The sequence below is a fragment of the Carassius auratus genome, chromosome 12 (assembly GCF_003368295.1).
Source record: "Carassius auratus strain Wakin chromosome 12, ASM336829v1, whole genome shotgun sequence".
NCBI classification, from domain to species: Eukaryota; Metazoa; Chordata; class Actinopteri; order Cypriniformes; family Cyprinidae; genus Carassius; species Carassius auratus.
The window spans coordinates 2,448,592-2,465,250 of record NC_039254.1 but is presented as its reverse complement, the minus strand read 5'-3'; the positions used below and the strand labels follow the sequence as shown (position 1 = coordinate 2,465,250).

The window sequence follows — 16,659 nt, the reverse complement described above, 5'->3', positions numbered from 1 at the left end:
GACTAGGCTTTTATTCTTCAGGTGGAGGTGTGGTTTCCAAAACATAGGATTGCTGAGTCCATGTTATCAGTCGGGACAGGGTTGTCATTATGTTTTGTTTGCTGTGGTGTTCCACACTACAGAAGACAATGAAACCCTATCTACACTTTCTAGAACTTTGTGCACAATTTGTATTGTTTTGGAAAACAATTGTTTCCAAGTATATCAGTAGGTGTTGGTGGATAATGGAACCTTTCACTCATAGACTTGTAGAGTATGGTGAGTGGAGGTAAATCTGAAATAACCATATCCAGTAAGGGGTTCCACTGATCACCCATAGAAGAAAAATAGCAACTAATTTTATACATTGCATGTGTGTGTGGAAATGGGAAATGGAAAGCATTTTTTTTTTTTTAATGTCTCATGATTTTTGCTCAAAATGCAATAAAAAAGTGTGTATGCCAGGATCTGTCATTTTTAGACAACACTTTTACATTTTTCAAACTGGTATGGTCCATAGATTTATGGTTTTAGAACATTGCCTTAAACTTGTGCTCACAAGTACAAACTCGTCTGGTGTGCTATACCTGTGCATAATATAATTTAGTATTATTCTAACCATTATGAACCATTAACAGGATTTTGAAAGCAAAAGTATGCATGGTTTTATTTTAAATTTAAATACAGATGGTTTGATTTTAAGACACATTTTAAATTTGTGATTTTAGTTTGCTCATTTGTTAACGGCCCATAAAGAGAACCCATAGAGAATTGTATTTTTCTCCGTTCATGTCCTCACTTCTTTCCGCCCTGTGCTGATCCTTCATTTAGGGTCTGTATCTTTGAACCTGTCTGGTCCTCCTTGTAGATATACTGTATACTTATGATATTCTTAGAATTTAACAGCTTGTTTTTCCTGTAATTACTTACAGAAAATCAAACCAACCAAATGAAGACGTAATTTGCAACATATTCAACAAGTTTGTAAGCAAGTATTTAATAAAGAAAACTGTCCTACTTCCTAAAATGCCCTGGAATGAGTATCAAAACCATCCAGTTATGAAAGGAGCAAAATCTCTTGCTTCTGGCTTGGTTTAAATGTAGCTCCTCCTTCCCTGCCTCACCTTATTTATTCTTCAGTTTCAGTTGCGTTTCTGTGAAAGTGTTTGATTTTTTTTTTTATATATAAAGGTAGTCTACTATATTATTTGGTAACAATATTTTTTTTTAAAGATTTTTTTTACATTTTAATTCATAGATTACAAAGACAACAGACTACAACAGATTTCAAAGACTTTTACAGGTGTGGATGTGGTGGCAGATATTTACATTTTGACATTTAAATTGTGACCGTATTTGAAAAATGCACAGTGCTGAGCATCATTTCCATAAAGTATAGGTATAGTACATAATGTGTTTTCTTCATTTGTTGCTGTTCAGAAACAGGATCATGTTGACATTTTCTGGCTCCAGAAAGTTTCTCCTGTTAGCGAGCTGTGATTCCTGCAGCTGGTGCACACGTTCCACTGGAATTGCAGTGGAGACAACTGTGAGGTACTTGCGGGCCACCGTCGCCAGTTTTTTAAACTCTTTATTGCTCTTCCAGAATTCAAGAGCGTTCGCTGAAATGTTTGTTGTTTTCCAGTACCTTTGAAAGACTGACTCTTGACTTTCAGTGTCACGACTGCAGTGCTCTGCAGATCCTCTGATCTGTTTCCTGATTTCTTCGCTGATATCTTCAATGCCAGACTCCTGCAGCACGCTGGTTTTGTATTGCGGGTCCAGTGCTGTGCTAACTCTAAATTGAAGGATTTTCTTGCTGCTGCCAATATGATAGTCACATATTTTTGACAGTTTCTTCGCTATTCCATTCCCCCCCATCCATTGTTTTCTCAACTCTTTCTGCAGTTTTTGCACAAGCGGTATGATTTTTGAGATTGGGCTGAACCCTTGACTTCCCGCTTCCTCTGTGACCTCCTTTAGAATATTCAGCACTGCCACAATGTTTTCCATTATTTTTCTTTCATTCTCACTCAGACAAAGATCATCCACTCGTCTGTCGACAAAAACTTTAAAGATGGCTGGCCACTGCTCTAAGATGTTCTTCAGCATATGGAGGGTAGTTAGCCAGTTTAGACCACTGGACTGAATCAGTTCACTTTGCCTGAGACTGAGAGAAGCACAGTACTGCTGGAGATTGTGTGAGGCTATGTCACTTTGGTGGAAAAACGCAACTATTTGCTGACATTTCCTCAGTAGAGATTCGCAGTCGGTTATCTGCATGGTTTCCCTGAAAACTTTATCCAAAGTATGAGCAAAACAAGGTATATAGGTCCATCTGCCTCCATTGATACGGGCCTTCTTTATGCCGTCAATATTTGAGACCACACTCTGAGTTTTTTCTGTGACGTTCCACTCGTTTGAAATTCTCAAAAGGTGCTCTGCTGCGTTCTCTGCTGTATGCTTGGTGAGTAAATGGGCTGTATCTAGCACATACGATGTCAGCTTCCAGTTTTCGGTGATGAAGTGACAGGACACTGTCAGGTAAAACACCTTCTCACTGGAGCTCCACAACTCCGCTGAGAGAGCGAGGTTACTTGCGTTATTGACTGCATTCTGGACTTCCACCCTCTTGTGTCTGTAAAGGTTCTGAAGTTCATTTCGGATGCATGAGGCACTTAACTGAACATCTAAAGAGGATTGTAGAGTCCTTGTGAGATAATGGCTTGTCACAGAACTTAAGGGCTGCAGATCCTTTATAATTATATTTAAAACTTTGTCATTTGAGCCATAACCTAATTAAAATCAAACACATTAAATTAGATATAAATTAGTCATACTTTAGATGTTTTTCTCATAGTAACTTCATAAAAGTTAACTACACCTCACCTCTGTTTGTTGGTAATTCTTGCTGATTATGGTTCTGTTGAGCTTGTAAATTAGGCTTACCATGTGTCCATTTTGGCCCTGTATATGATGAATACAAACATATTTCTGTATTACCTTATGAGAAATCTGAATTATCTTATGATAATATATATATATATATATATATATATATATATATATATATATATATATATATATATATATATATATATATATCAGAATGAGCTTTATTGCCAGGTATGTTTACACATACGAGGAATTTGTTTTCGTGACAGAAGCTCCGCAGTGCAACAGAATGAGCGAGACAGAACATAAAACACATAATAAAAGAATAAAAAATACAAAAAAAAAAAAATAATACAAATAAGTAGATATATATATATATAAACACACACACACACACACACACACACACACACACATATATATATATATAACACTGCTTATAGAAAAGTTAAATATGAAAGATTTTGCAGCTGTGCAATTTAACGGTTAATAAAAATGTGCGACGTTTATTTTGCAGTTCCTCTGTATAGCCGTTCTTTACGCAGTAAAACCACAAACACATAACCTTGCACATAACTAGAGCTTCGGTTAGGTGCTTTACCTGTGCATAATATAATTTAGGATTATACCATTATACTAACCATTATGAACCATTAGCACAGGATTCTTTAGAAGGTTTGAATTTAAGGCAAATTTTAAATTTGTGATTTAGTTTGCTCATTTGTTAACGCTCCATAAAGAGAACCAACCCATAGAGAATTGTATTTTTCTTTGTTCATGTCCTCACTTCTTTGTAAGCAAGTATTTAATAAAGAAAACTGTCCAATTTCCTAAAATTCCCTGGAATGAGTATCAAAACTATCCAGTTATGGAAGGAGCGACATCTCTTTATTCTGGCTTGGTTTAAATGTAGCTCCGCCTTCCCTGCCTATTTATTATTCAGTTTCGGTTGCGTTTCTGAGAAAGTGTTTTTTCTATTGTCTCTCTGTTGGTCTTGCACACAGTTTTTTTTTAAGGTAGTCTACTGTATTATTTGGTAATAATTTTAAGATTTTTTTAAAAGATGTTTTTGAAGCTGAATTACATTTAAATCCATAGATTAATAAACAGAATTCACAGCCTCTAACAGGTGTGGATGTGGTGGCATCCGTGTCACAGATATTTACATTTTGACATTTAAATTGTGACCGTATTTGAAAAAAAAAAAAAAAAACAATAACAATAACAATGCTGAGCCACAAAAAAAAACAAAAAAAAAAAAAACAACACCACTAGAGCTTAGGTTAGGTAGTCTGTGTACCGATTTTTGGGTCTTTATGTCTAACATAATGGGAAGCCATGTGAGTGGTATAAACTCAGAGCTGGACGGTGTAAGCAGTTCTGGGACCTTACCGTATATACGTTTATACGGAAGCGGCATGAACCTATCCTTTTGAAAATCTCGTTGTCTTCTTCCTCTTCCTCTGTGGAAATCATTTGCTAGAGGTGACAACAAACATATGCACATGACACATTTTTGATATCCTATCTTTTATGTTTCACAAAAGCCAAAATGAATCCTTCTCATTCTACCAGCCACTTGATTTTTAAAACGTTGCCTTTAAATATATATAAAGTAAACTTACAATAACACAATTGCTATGAAGAAAGCAATAAAATAACAGACAACAAAAGAAATACTTACCGAAGTGTACTCTCCTTCTGCTCATGTCTCTGGATAATTTGGAGCAATACAGAGCTCAGATGTCACACAGTCTATGCTGGAGGGATGTTCAGTAGCTTAGGTTTCGTTTTCGTGCAGAAACATTTAAAAGTTAATTTGAATATGTGGTTGTGTAACCCACCACTGACGCACAGTCTAAGAGGGTGTGTTTGTGGTAAAACAAATGATGATCTTTGATCAGGTTTTGTGGTTTGACGGTGTTACAATGCCTACAACGATACATGGATTTTAAACAAGTTTTAATAGCGGTTGTCTGACATATCCACTGACATACGGGACACTCATGGGCTGAAGTGGCCTTTACTGGACAGATTTAGCACGTGAGCAAGTGTTTTAATCTTCGAGAGAGAGAGAGAGAGAAAGAAAAAACAACAACATTGTGAGAGTTTCTCTTTCAACGTCCAGCAGAGGGCACCAATGATCTTTCTTTCTTTTTTTTTCAACACAACTGAGTGAGTGACCCGTGGTTTTTCGCTAGTGAGAAAGAGACATGATCTTTAAGCTACTGCATGTTATACAATATTATACTAGGCTATAGGCCTATTAATATTATCTGCCTATTGTTTTATAGTAATTAAAGTAGTTAGCATTATTCCACGTTTAAAACAGTCCTGTGTTAATATTTTTTTTTCACATGACCTCGTCAGACTAGATGTAAGCGGAAACCAGAAATAGATCATAATCAACATTCACAACATGTATGTCAAAACCGAGATGTTTATTGTAGCTGTACGTCTTGACACTTCTTGTCATCAATCTTCCGATTCCATTCAGTTGAATAACTTTGCTAATTGTTGAGCCTATGTAGTTTGGTGTATATAGGCTATTGTACGTATTTGTATAGCCTAATAATCTAAAAATACAAACAATTTGTACGTTAAACAATTTTACTTACCGTGTTAGGTCATGAAGCAAAAGCAGATTTAATACAGCTGCTTCATTGTTCAAGAGGGAAGTTATTAGACAGTTTAGAATCCTCGGACAGTGTCCCCTAGTGGTAATTCATTACCTGCAGACTTTCTGCAAATTTTTTTTTTTAACTGTTTTTAAAGCATCCTTACAGTGGTTGTGTGCAACAAAGGCCCAGGTTTTTTTTTTATTTTTATTTTTTTTACCTTCATTGAAAACGTATTTCATCTAATGTCTGCGAATGGTGAACATAACAGTGGTATGAATGGAAGTCATTGTTCTGTGACACAAAATATATGTAGGTCGAGTGTTGGGGTAGAGCTACATACTCAGAGTTCAAGAAAATGCACGAAAACATGCAATCAGTTCAGACATTTGAATCATCTTCAGACACGAACTCATGATGTTTTAGTGAGCAAAAGTCATTAACTGTAAAGAGCCTTTATATTTGCATTCCCATCTGCTCACTTAAGCATGGAAGTGTTCTCTGGTTATGTATTTTAGATTGAAGTCTTGATCTGTCTGTTCTGTTTATCTCAACTCTTTAAACAGTATATTGTATAAACAAAACATAATGAGATTCTCTGAAAGATAAAGAGATTCTGATAATGAAGCTATAAATCTGTGCTGTAAACTAGTTTTAATCATTTTAATTAATTTAAAAAAAGTAAAAAAAAATAAAAAATATATATATATATATATATATATATATATATATATATATATATATATATATATATATATGTGTGTGTATATATATATATATATATATATATATATATATATATATATATATATATATATGAGTGAAAAATGTAAAAGTGCATCGTGCGTGATACTTTTATTAAACATTCAAATAAAAATGTACAAAATATTGAAACTTTCTGAATTTTGGGACCCACTAATTTTATGCGTTTCCATTGCATCCAAAATAAAATGTTTTGTTTACATTAAATTTGTATTTATACTGTGATATATATATATATAAACACACACAGTATATATTACATATATTATTTATTTAAATATTTATATATAATATAACACACAGTATATATTATGAAAATATTTACATATACATTTATGTATTTATATTATATATAAATATATTTAATATATAAAAAAACATTTTTCTTAAATAAAAACATGCGTGTGTTTGTATTTATATACTGTATATACTAAATTAATATACAGATATATTATGTAAACAAAAACTTTTATTACAGATGCGATTTAAAGGTGATTATTTGTATGACAGGATAAATGTTATTCTATTCTCCAGTATTTCTTTCATAGTAGAAAGGTCTAATATATATATTGACATTTTCACTGAATATAGGCAGTCATTACTCTGTTCTACTCGGGGCATCCAGAAGCCTCTTGATCTGTATACATCCTGAATGTTGCTTTGAGAGAAAAGCTTATTTTTGCAACATTTCTCTTTTTGTTTTCTCCTGTCAGCATTGAGACGTGTGCACCACCCCTTGACACGTTCCGGCCCTGACCCCTGCCGGGTGGAGCAGGGTGAACTTCCTTCCTGTGGAGACCCACGAAGGTTCTACGAAACAACAGTTCTTTCCTGGGATGCCAGTGTTGCCAGGATATGAGTGGATATAGTAAACAGAGCTGTTCATACAGTTTGTAGCCTCGTGAGCAGGAAATGGAGATGAACACGGATACAGCAGCACTTAATCACCAGCATTACTCTTACCTCACCAGATTTGTATGTATGAGGACTTGAGTTACTTATAATTTGTTTATAAGAGGGCGGTACACAGACCACAACCTTCAGATTGGACGTTGTCCATGCTGTTGGCAGTTGCAATTATTATAAATAAAAAGTTAAGCTAATGCAATGTAAAATAATTTCTCTTTTCCCAGGTGAATGTAAAGAAATGACACCAAAATGTGTAAACACTGTGGTTTGCAGCGCTTTTGGCATTGCTCTATTTGTTGAAGCAGCCCCTGAGAATTTGAGCGGAATTTTTGTGCATTTATTGAGGGTAATAAAGACCCATGTGGCTTTATAACCCCGTGCATCTCCATTGTACTGCTAAGTTATGATGTGCTCATTGAGGACCAGTAGCAAGCTTGAACTAGTGCCAAGAACTATGCTGCAGTTCTGTTTGCTAGGACACATCCTGCTTTTACTGTCTCAACAATATTTTCTTTCCTTTATGATGTCCTACACGGGCTGAAAGATTTATATTCATGCATTTGACGGTTGTTTTTATCCAAAGCAACAGAAGTTGCATTCATTGTATACATTTTATAATTTCAAGCATTCACTGAAAATCAAAACCATGGCTGTGGCATTGCAATATTGCATGCTCTATTGTTTGAACCCTGGAATGCATCTGGCTGTCATTCAAAATATATGAAAGGCTTTTGTCACTTTGCATGTACTTACACACCTTGTGTGGTCTTCGGTCATTTGACCGGAGAATTTTACATTTGGATTTTTTGTTTTATTTATTTATTTATTTTAAATCGTAGCTTCACCAGAATGGTATGAAACTTTCATGGCACTTGATATGTGAAATAAATATATATATATATATATATAAATAAAAAATTATAAATAATAACTGTGGGCATGATTTGAAAAGCTAAGTGTTAGTAAAAAAAAAAAAAGAAATTATATATATATATATATATATATATATATATATATATATATATAGCCACACTCATGGCTCGGTCAAAAATGACCGACCAAAGGATATTAATGGCAAATGAAAAAAAAAAAAAAAAAAAAGTGTACAATTTTATGTGTACAATCTACAGAATCCCCACAATGCAGAAAAAAATTGCACCGCAATGAAGGAGTGAAACTATAAAACATCTAGAGTGCAAAATCAACACACACGCAGACACACACTCACACTATACATACCTATGAACTGGTGTGAATGTAACACTGCAACTATGTAAAATAAAATCAATAATTCGACTACAATTCAGTAACAAAAGTGGACAGCATCAAGGGGTTACACTAAAATTTCAAGAGTGAAAACAGATGCATCCACTCACACACACTTACTAACACACACTCACAGACACACACATACAAAATTTTACATACTCACATTAATTTGTATTGCTATAACCATATAGCCAATATGAGTTAAAATCAGATCAGACCCAGAAGGATTAAGGTCCGATAAAGCATTCCTGTTCATTTTTTGTTACATTTTTATAGAATTTTAACAAAGTGCTTTCTGTGTTCAGGTTTCAATATAGTTATAATAAGGCATTAAAAAAATATATTTAAAAAAATACTACACTTCATATTAACATTTATATCAACAAAAAATATAAACCTTGACAAAAAGTAGTCTTTGAGAATGCCTTAATATGCATTTAAATCCACAACCTAATAAATAAACAATTATGTATAAAAACATCTATGGAATTCACAAGCCTCTCTATAGAGTTCTGTACAGGAATCCAGTGGTTACACCCTGAAATTAAAAGAGGTGCTATTCTGTCTCCAGAAATTGGATTGTAAAGCCCTAGTTTCCATCATTTAATCTGAAATCCTGAATTAATTGAAAAATATTTGTTTAAAATTAGAAAAATGGTTTGATGTACTATTTTCAAAGGGAAAAATTTATCATAATTATTGCATAAATGTTAATTAGTACCATGAAATTCTCTCAAAAAACAAATGAAGAAAAAAAAACATATATATATATATATATATATATATATATATATATATATATATATATATATATATATATATATATATATATATATATATATATTTAAAGAAAAAAAAGTTACATTGTCAGGTGTTCAGTCACTTTTGACCGTGAAAACCATGAGTGTGACAAATTAAGAACGCTTATTATATACCTTTTTAGCTTTCTTTGTGTAAATAATAAATGGTAAATGTTAGAAGTGCATTTTGTTTAGTTTCATTTTGCTTTGCTTTGCTCTTTTGTTTATTGTTTGTTTTATTTTGTTTGAATAGTTTTGTTTTGCTTTTTGTTTTTATTTTGTTTTGCTTTGCTTTTAAGTGCTTTGTTGTTTGTTTGTTTTGTTTTAATTCATTCTTTCTTTTCTCCTTGTTTTATTTTTCTCTTCAAGTTTATTTGTATAGCGCTTTTTACAAAACAAATCGTTACAAAGCAACTTTACAGAAAATTATGTTTCTACAATATTTAGTAGTAGCTAGTAGTTTGTGCACATTTGACAGGATTTTAGAAAAACTAAAAAATAATAATAATACAAGACGTAGTCAGCTAGACGATGAACTATCAATATTATTAATTAAGTTATTATATGATTAAGTCACACATTTAGGAATAATTGTTAGTTCTGTTTGTTCATTCAGGGTTAGCATCATCTGGGGTCCTCTGAGGGTCAGCATCATCTCTTCTCAGGTGTTCTGGATCCAGACTGGAGCTTGTGTAAATCCTAGTTGCAAAACATAGAAACAAAATAGAGACATCATTAGCATAGCTGCTGATCCAACAAAGTAAAATTTATGTAACCCAAGCTAATGAATAAAAATGCACCTTTGATCAGATGCAACTACACTCACAATTAAAAAGATACATTATTCGAATGCTTGGCGAAAGAGATGTGTTTTTAATCTAGATTTAAACAAAGAGAGTGTGTCTGAACCCCGAACATTATCAGGAAGGCTATTCCAGAGTTTGGGAGCCAAATGTGAGAAGGCTCTACCTCCTTTAGTGGACTTTGCTATCCTAGGAACTACCAAAAGTCCAGCGTTTTGTGACCTTAGGGTGCGTGATGGGTTGTAACGTGGTAGAAGGCTAGTTAGGTACGCTGGAGCTAAACCATTTAGGGCCTTATAGGTAAGTAATGATAATTTGTAACTGATGCGGAACTTAATAGGTAGCCAGTGCAGAGACTGTAAAATTGGGGTAATATGATCATATTTTCTTGACCTCGTAAGGACTCTAGCTGCTGCATTTTGGACGACCTGTAGCTTGTTTATTGAAGAAGCAGGACAACCACCTAGAAGTGCATTACAATAGTCCAGTCTAGAGGTCATGAATGCATGAACTAGCTTTTCTGCATCAGAAACAGATAACATGTTTCGTAGCTTGGCAATGTTTCTAAGATGGAAGAATGCAATTTTTGTAACATTGGAAATATGATTTTCAAAAGACAAATTGCTGTCTAATATAACACCCAGATTTCTGACTGTAGAGGAAGTAACAGTACATCCGTCTAGTTGCAGATTGTAATCTACAAGATTCTGTGTAGTGTTTTTTGGTCCAATAATTAATATCTCCGTCTTATCCGAATTTAATTGGAGAAAATTCTTTGTCATCCAATCTTTTACATTTTTAACACACTCTGTTAGCTTAGATAATTGGGAAGTTTCATCTGGTCTCGTTGAGATATATAGCTGAGTATCATCAGCATAACAGTGGAAGCTAATTCCGTATTTTCTAATAATATTACCAAGGGGCAACATGTATATTGAAAATAGAAGGGGACCTAGGACGGATCCTTGTGGCACTCCATATTTTACTGATGATAAATGAGATGACTCCCCATTTAAGTAAACAAAATGGTAGCGATCGGACAGGTAGGATCTAAACCATCTTAGAGCCTGCCCTTGAATACCTGTATAGTTTTGTAGTCGATCTATGAGTATGTCATGATCTATGGTGTCGAACGCAGCACTAAGATCAAGTAAGACTAGAAATGAGATGCAGCCTTGGTCTGACGCAAGGAGCAGGTCATTTATAATTTTAACAAGTGCAGTTTCTGTGCTATGGTGGGGCCTAAAACCTGACTGAAATTCTCTTCTCTTCTCTGTTCTGTTTTTTTTTTTTTTTTTTTTTTGCTTTGCCTTGCCTTGCTTTAGTTTATTAAATTATTATTAGCCTATTAGTATTTACATTTTTTTGTTTTGTTTTGCTTTGCTATGCTTTTCTTTTGTCTCTCACAACCCATTAGACCCATTTTTTCTCTTCAATCTCTATCTTTACTCTGCTACGATTTGCCCTTAACATTTGCACTGTATACCTGACTGACAGCAGGAGGAGACACTGCTGACTGATGTGCCACTCACTCCATCTTCAAGCAAACATAAGGCTCACCTACAGGGTTCCACTGCAGATTTTGGCCTGCTGGTTGTTGGGGTGGTTGTCATGGGTGGAGTCAAACATCTGGTGAGTAAAATGTTTACTACAGATTAGAGTTACTTGCATTTTTTCCTTAAAGGCATAGACCACCCCTAAATGAAAATGACGTCATTGTATATTCCCCCTAATGTCGTTCCAAAACTGTATGAATTCTTCTGTCAAACATAAAATAAGATATTGTGAGAAATTCTGACAGTTATGGTTCTTTAAGTGTGTGTGTGTGTTACCTCTTGATTCATCTATATAAGCATAATTTATTTCAGGAGCGATAAGACTTTCTGCCATGTGCTTGGAGTTGCCCTTCCATCCGCTTTTTATAACCTGATCTTACAGTGACTTGTATGAGATTAAACGCCGAGTCCAGGCTTGCAGGACACGGGTCAGGTGAAATTGTTTTGCAGACGAGTAGGCTTATATTTCTTTAGCACTATAAATACACACACATACACACACGCAGAGTCCACCAACACTGATACTCAGAACGTTCACACACATAATATACTGTAGATATCAACCATACTGCTCACCACACTCTCTCAGGCATGAGATGGGAGGTTGCAGTGTGAATTTAGGCCTTGTCTAGTGGGTGTATTTATAAGTGGTGAAACCCGCCTAGTCCTGCGTGCCGAGGATGCCATGGGTGTTACCAGAGCAGCCACCAAAGGCCACATACATTCCCAAAGCCTCAGGCATTAAAGAAACAGAACAGCCATCCATGTCTTGTGTTTATTTCTACTGCGCCAATGTTAATTTAGTTTTCATGTGTGTTTTTTTTCTGCTATGCAGTACCGTTTCAGCCTTTAGACTGTGCGGTAATTTAAGGAACTATTTCTGTAAAAGGTTTTCAAGGTCTAATATAAAAACAGAGATATGCTCTGGTCAAGTTCTGGCACTTAAACATTAATTTTAAATAGATTTCTTACAAAAATGGATAGAAAGTGAACAGGAGGTAACCAAACAGATATAAGACAGACAGAATGTATGTATATGTATATGTACAGTTCAAGAGGTTTTGTTTTGTTTGTTTGTTTGTTTTTTTACCGAAGTGTCTTGTGCTTATTAAGGCTTTATTTATTTATTTATTTGAATAAAAAAAAAATACAGAATAAACCCTGTTATTTTGTGAAATATTATTCCAATTTGAAATATCTGTTCCCATTTTAATATATTTTAAAAGATAATTTATTCCTGTGATGCGAAGCTGAATTTTCAGCATCATTACTCCAGTCTTCAGAGTGTCATGTGATCCTTCAGAAATCATGCTAATATGCTGTTAATCTTGTCATATTCAAATTATTTAGAAAAAGGGGAATTATATAAACACTGGAAGAGTTTTAAATAAATATTTAAAATTATTAATTAATAGATATTTTATTTTAGGAGTTTTGCTTTCAAATATCTGGAAACAATGGCTGGAAACAAACATCCACTCAAACAAAAGAAGTCAATTTATTGACAATTAAATAATATTTACTTAACTATACAATTTATCTTTCATAACTTATTTATTATTTGGTGACTTGATTAGTATTTATAACTCATATTTGACGTTTTTTTGCAGGTGGCTGAAAGTATAAATATTGTTTACAACTAAATTCTGAAGTCTTATTTTTTTATTCTTCTCCATATCTTTGTTGAAAAGGTGTAGAAGTACTAACAGACAGCATATTGTGACCAAGTTGCACACTGTGTCTTCTTTCTCTCTCGAACAGAACATTTTTCCATTAAGTTTTCTATCTCAAATAAAAGCGGCATTCATTTTGGTTATTTTTTAGGGCCAATATCCATCCTGAAACATTATTCCTGTATTTCTGCATAGGACAACAGAGGATCGGAAAACCTGAGAACACTCTTGAAATGGCAACAGGAAACAAGGAGAAATGAAGTGAGCTCCGTGCCAGAGGCTCTTTAGAGATCCAAGAGTCCCATCAGCAGTAGCGCAGAAGGGTCCATAAACCCAGTGGTCTCCACTCAAGTTTCCATCTGCTAAATTCTAGTCTAGTTAAATAAGAGGCGGAATCTTTTTCCAGCAGGTACATTTATCACTTGACATTTCCTCTTGTGAAATGGTCGTAGCAGAACATTACAGCAGCATATGCTGAGCATGCAATTAATATAATAGTCAGTTTTGTAGATATAAATAAATAAAATAAAATAAATGCTTTAAATAATTTAAGTAATTTTTTAAAACTATTTCATCCCTAAAGGTTGACTTAATTTGTATTATATATATATGTGTGTGTCTGTGTGTGCGTGCGTGCGTGTGTGAATAAAAACTATTTTTATCAACATACCTCCAAATTAATCATAAAAATGCAACATTGCTTTTATGTGCATAAGTGTATAACATGAGTCAATAAAATAATAATAATAATAACAGTAAACTATTGGTATCATAGTACCTATAATCGAAAAATTCACTGGCTGTGACTCACTTGATTCACTTATTTAAATAATATTATAATGCCCCAGAATCACCTCATTGTTTTTTTTTGTTTTTTTTTGTTTGTTTTTTATGGCTGGATGAAGTATGGAATGTGTTAGTAAAATGTGTCACTTCATAAGCTTTTGCTTCTTCTTTTTTTCCCGCTGCGCAGTCCACTAAAACTACTGTACTGAGATCAGCGGGACAGCTGGACATGAGAACTGGCTTCAACATCCATGACCTTCAGAGAGGTCAGCCCACATCCACATGCTCTTTGGCACAGGAAGCAGTTTTGAGATTTCATTTGATTTTACTGGCACTTGAAATAGCAGGCGATTTGAAAAAAGGTGTGGCAATACCAAAGCTGCTATTTTTCACATTATATAATGACAGCTGAAATCAATGGAAAGTGTTTTGCAGGAATCAGATTATGTGTATGAAATGGAATTACATTATGAAACTGTTTCCCTATTTAAATAAGCTAAGAGGCTTGTAAGCTGAAAGCAATGGTATGACCATTTCTCTCTCTTTCTCTCTCAATTCAGTGTTTGTTTATGCTGAAGAAACAGAGAGCTGAGAGTGCATAACTGCTCTGCAAATCAGGAAATTATATATTAAAAGGTTACATATCCTGAAAATATCTCACCCAGTGCAATGTTTGTTTGAAATCTGTTTGATGCTAATTAAACACAAAGGCCATTGTATTGTTTTAGACTATTTTATATGTGAAATATGCTGCTCATGCATGTTAGTTAACAGTGCCAGGGTTAAGTAAGTAATACGAGTAGTATATAGCATTATTAAAAGGATATTTCACCAAAAAAAAAAAAAAAATCCACCCACATATTTGTTTCGAACTGCAGACAGTGTTTAATCTGTGCATTTATCTGTCAATTTTGTGGATTTAAGACTTGTACAAGCACACAGATTTTCACTTTACTTTTTCACGTTTAATAATGGCCTGGAGTTGTGTAAATTGCTTGTGGATTATTGTGATGTTTTTATTCATCATTCTGATGGCACCCATTCACTACAGAGGATCTATTGGTGAGCAAGTAATGCAATGGTAAATTTCTCTAAATCTGTTCGAGTGAAGAAACACTCATCTGCCACTTGGATCACACGAGGCTGATCATAAAATGTTATCATATAAAAGATCAGAGGCAATTTGACTTTTATACTTCCTCTGTTTCTCTACAAGGTTTCTCTTTCCTCGTGTCTCAGAGAACCAGAGGACAAACTCTGCTCTGTCAAACTCATTCTGTTCCATCTCCTTCAGTCTAGGACAATGAGAACGTCTCTACCAAGATCCTAAATCACTGACAAACAAAGCATTGCACTGGTGTGACAGAAAACAGGCCAGCTGTATCCGCTGCTGGTGTGGGACTGCTCGAGTTTGATGCACATCATTCAACTTGTCTCTTTTGGTTTTCTTTCAAAGGCCTCTTTCTTGTCCTTATTCCCTCTCTCTCTATTGACAAGCCAGAACAGAACTGTCATTTTTGGTGTCCCGCATCTAATTTCAAGGCAGTGGATGTGCACACATAGACAGAGTTTCACCGAGATGGATGTAGGATGATGGTATGATATCAATGTTTGCGGTAGGAGGATGAGTGGGAAGAAAATATGACTGCCCTGTTGTTTTTTTTTTTTTTTGCCAAGTTTTTGGTTGAAGCTGAGTGGACAGAGTTTAGATGGGGCTGGTGCTGTCTGTTGAACTGTGAGCACTCAAACATAGAGAAAGCATGAAAGAGATGGTTTAACATTGAAGATTGTATCACTTTTATTCCTGTTTTGTGGGTGGAATTCCATCTCTAAACTAGAAGTATAAACAGCTCATTTCCGATACTGTGCTCCTCAGTTCATCAGCTTCATCACGCCTCGCTGATGTCTGAGTAATGGGTGAGGACAGAGTTCATCTGAGGTTTCGGAGAACTCACACCACACTGATATATTCTGCAGTGTGTTCATCTGGACACGGCAGCCGCGTGAAACGGCAAAATATTTCCCTTTAGCCATACAGTCTACATTTTGAAGTTTTATTGTTGACTCCTAATGGAAATTATAGATTTTTTACAACAACTGAAATCTATTTTACAATGTTGATGATATAATTTTTTTCCCCCTCACCACCTTCAGAAAGTTCTGACTTCTAGATAAATTACAGTTTGTGATTATGAGTTTGATTACTGATTAGGATTTTATATTATTAACCTGTATTTTAAATTTAAATATAATTGCATTATGTTCTAAATATTGTAATTTTTTTTATATAAAAATATGTATTATACATAATTTGGCAAATTAGTAACAAAAGCAATTTTTGAAATGAATGTATTGTAAAAAAAAAATTATAATAATAAAAAGGAATAATTAACAATTTAAATTAAATACAACTATTTTTTTATTTAAATGCTATATGTGTGTGTAAATAAATTGTCTTTTTTGGGGTGAACTGTTCCTTTACAAAGACACTACAGTACATTTTATCTTTATATATATATATATATATATATAGAGAGAGAGAGAGAGAGAGAGAGAGAGAGAGAGAGAGAGAGAGAGAGAGAGAGAGAGAGAGAGAGAGAGAGAGAGAG

At 34.2% G+C, this 16,659-nt stretch overlaps 1 protein-coding gene across 2 annotated transcripts; it reads right to left on the bottom strand.

Moving 5' to 3' along the window:
* Positions 1 to 1,253: 1,253 nt before the first annotated feature.
* On the bottom strand, positions 1,254 to 5,556 carry LOC113111466 (zinc finger BED domain-containing protein 1-like). Of its 2 annotated transcripts, none has more exons than XM_026276219.1 (5): positions 5,493 to 5,556; positions 4,559 to 4,634; positions 4,267 to 4,353; positions 2,869 to 2,946; positions 1,254 to 2,774 (listed from the first exon to the last, which is right to left on the bottom strand). In XM_026276219.1, exons 2-5 carry the CDS (start codon positions 4,581 to 4,583, stop codon positions 1,402 to 1,404), a joined length of 1,563 nt encoding a protein of 520 aa, XP_026132004.1. In that variant the 5' UTR covers positions 4,584 to 4,634; positions 5,493 to 5,556; the 3' UTR covers positions 1,254 to 1,401. The 2 variants fall into 2 exon arrangements, with proteins under 2 accessions (XP_026132004.1, XP_026132005.1); XM_026276220.1 differs by having other exon boundaries at positions 1,254 to 2,669.
* Positions 5,557 to 16,659: the final 11,103 nt, after the last annotated feature.

Bases quoted from the DNA above. Each gene is read 5' to 3' on its own strand.
- LOC113111466 (XM_026276219.1), bottom strand. From the start codon at position 4,583: ATGAGCAGAAGGAGAGTACACTTCG. The intron at 4,354-4,558 runs GTAAGTATTTCT...TGTCACCTCTAG, and splicing joins CAGAAGGAGAGTACACTTCG to CAAATGATTTCCACAGAGGA. The intron at 2,947-4,266 runs GTAAGGTCCCAG...CATCATATACAG, and splicing joins TCCGTATAAACGTATATACG to GGCCAAAATGGACACATGGT.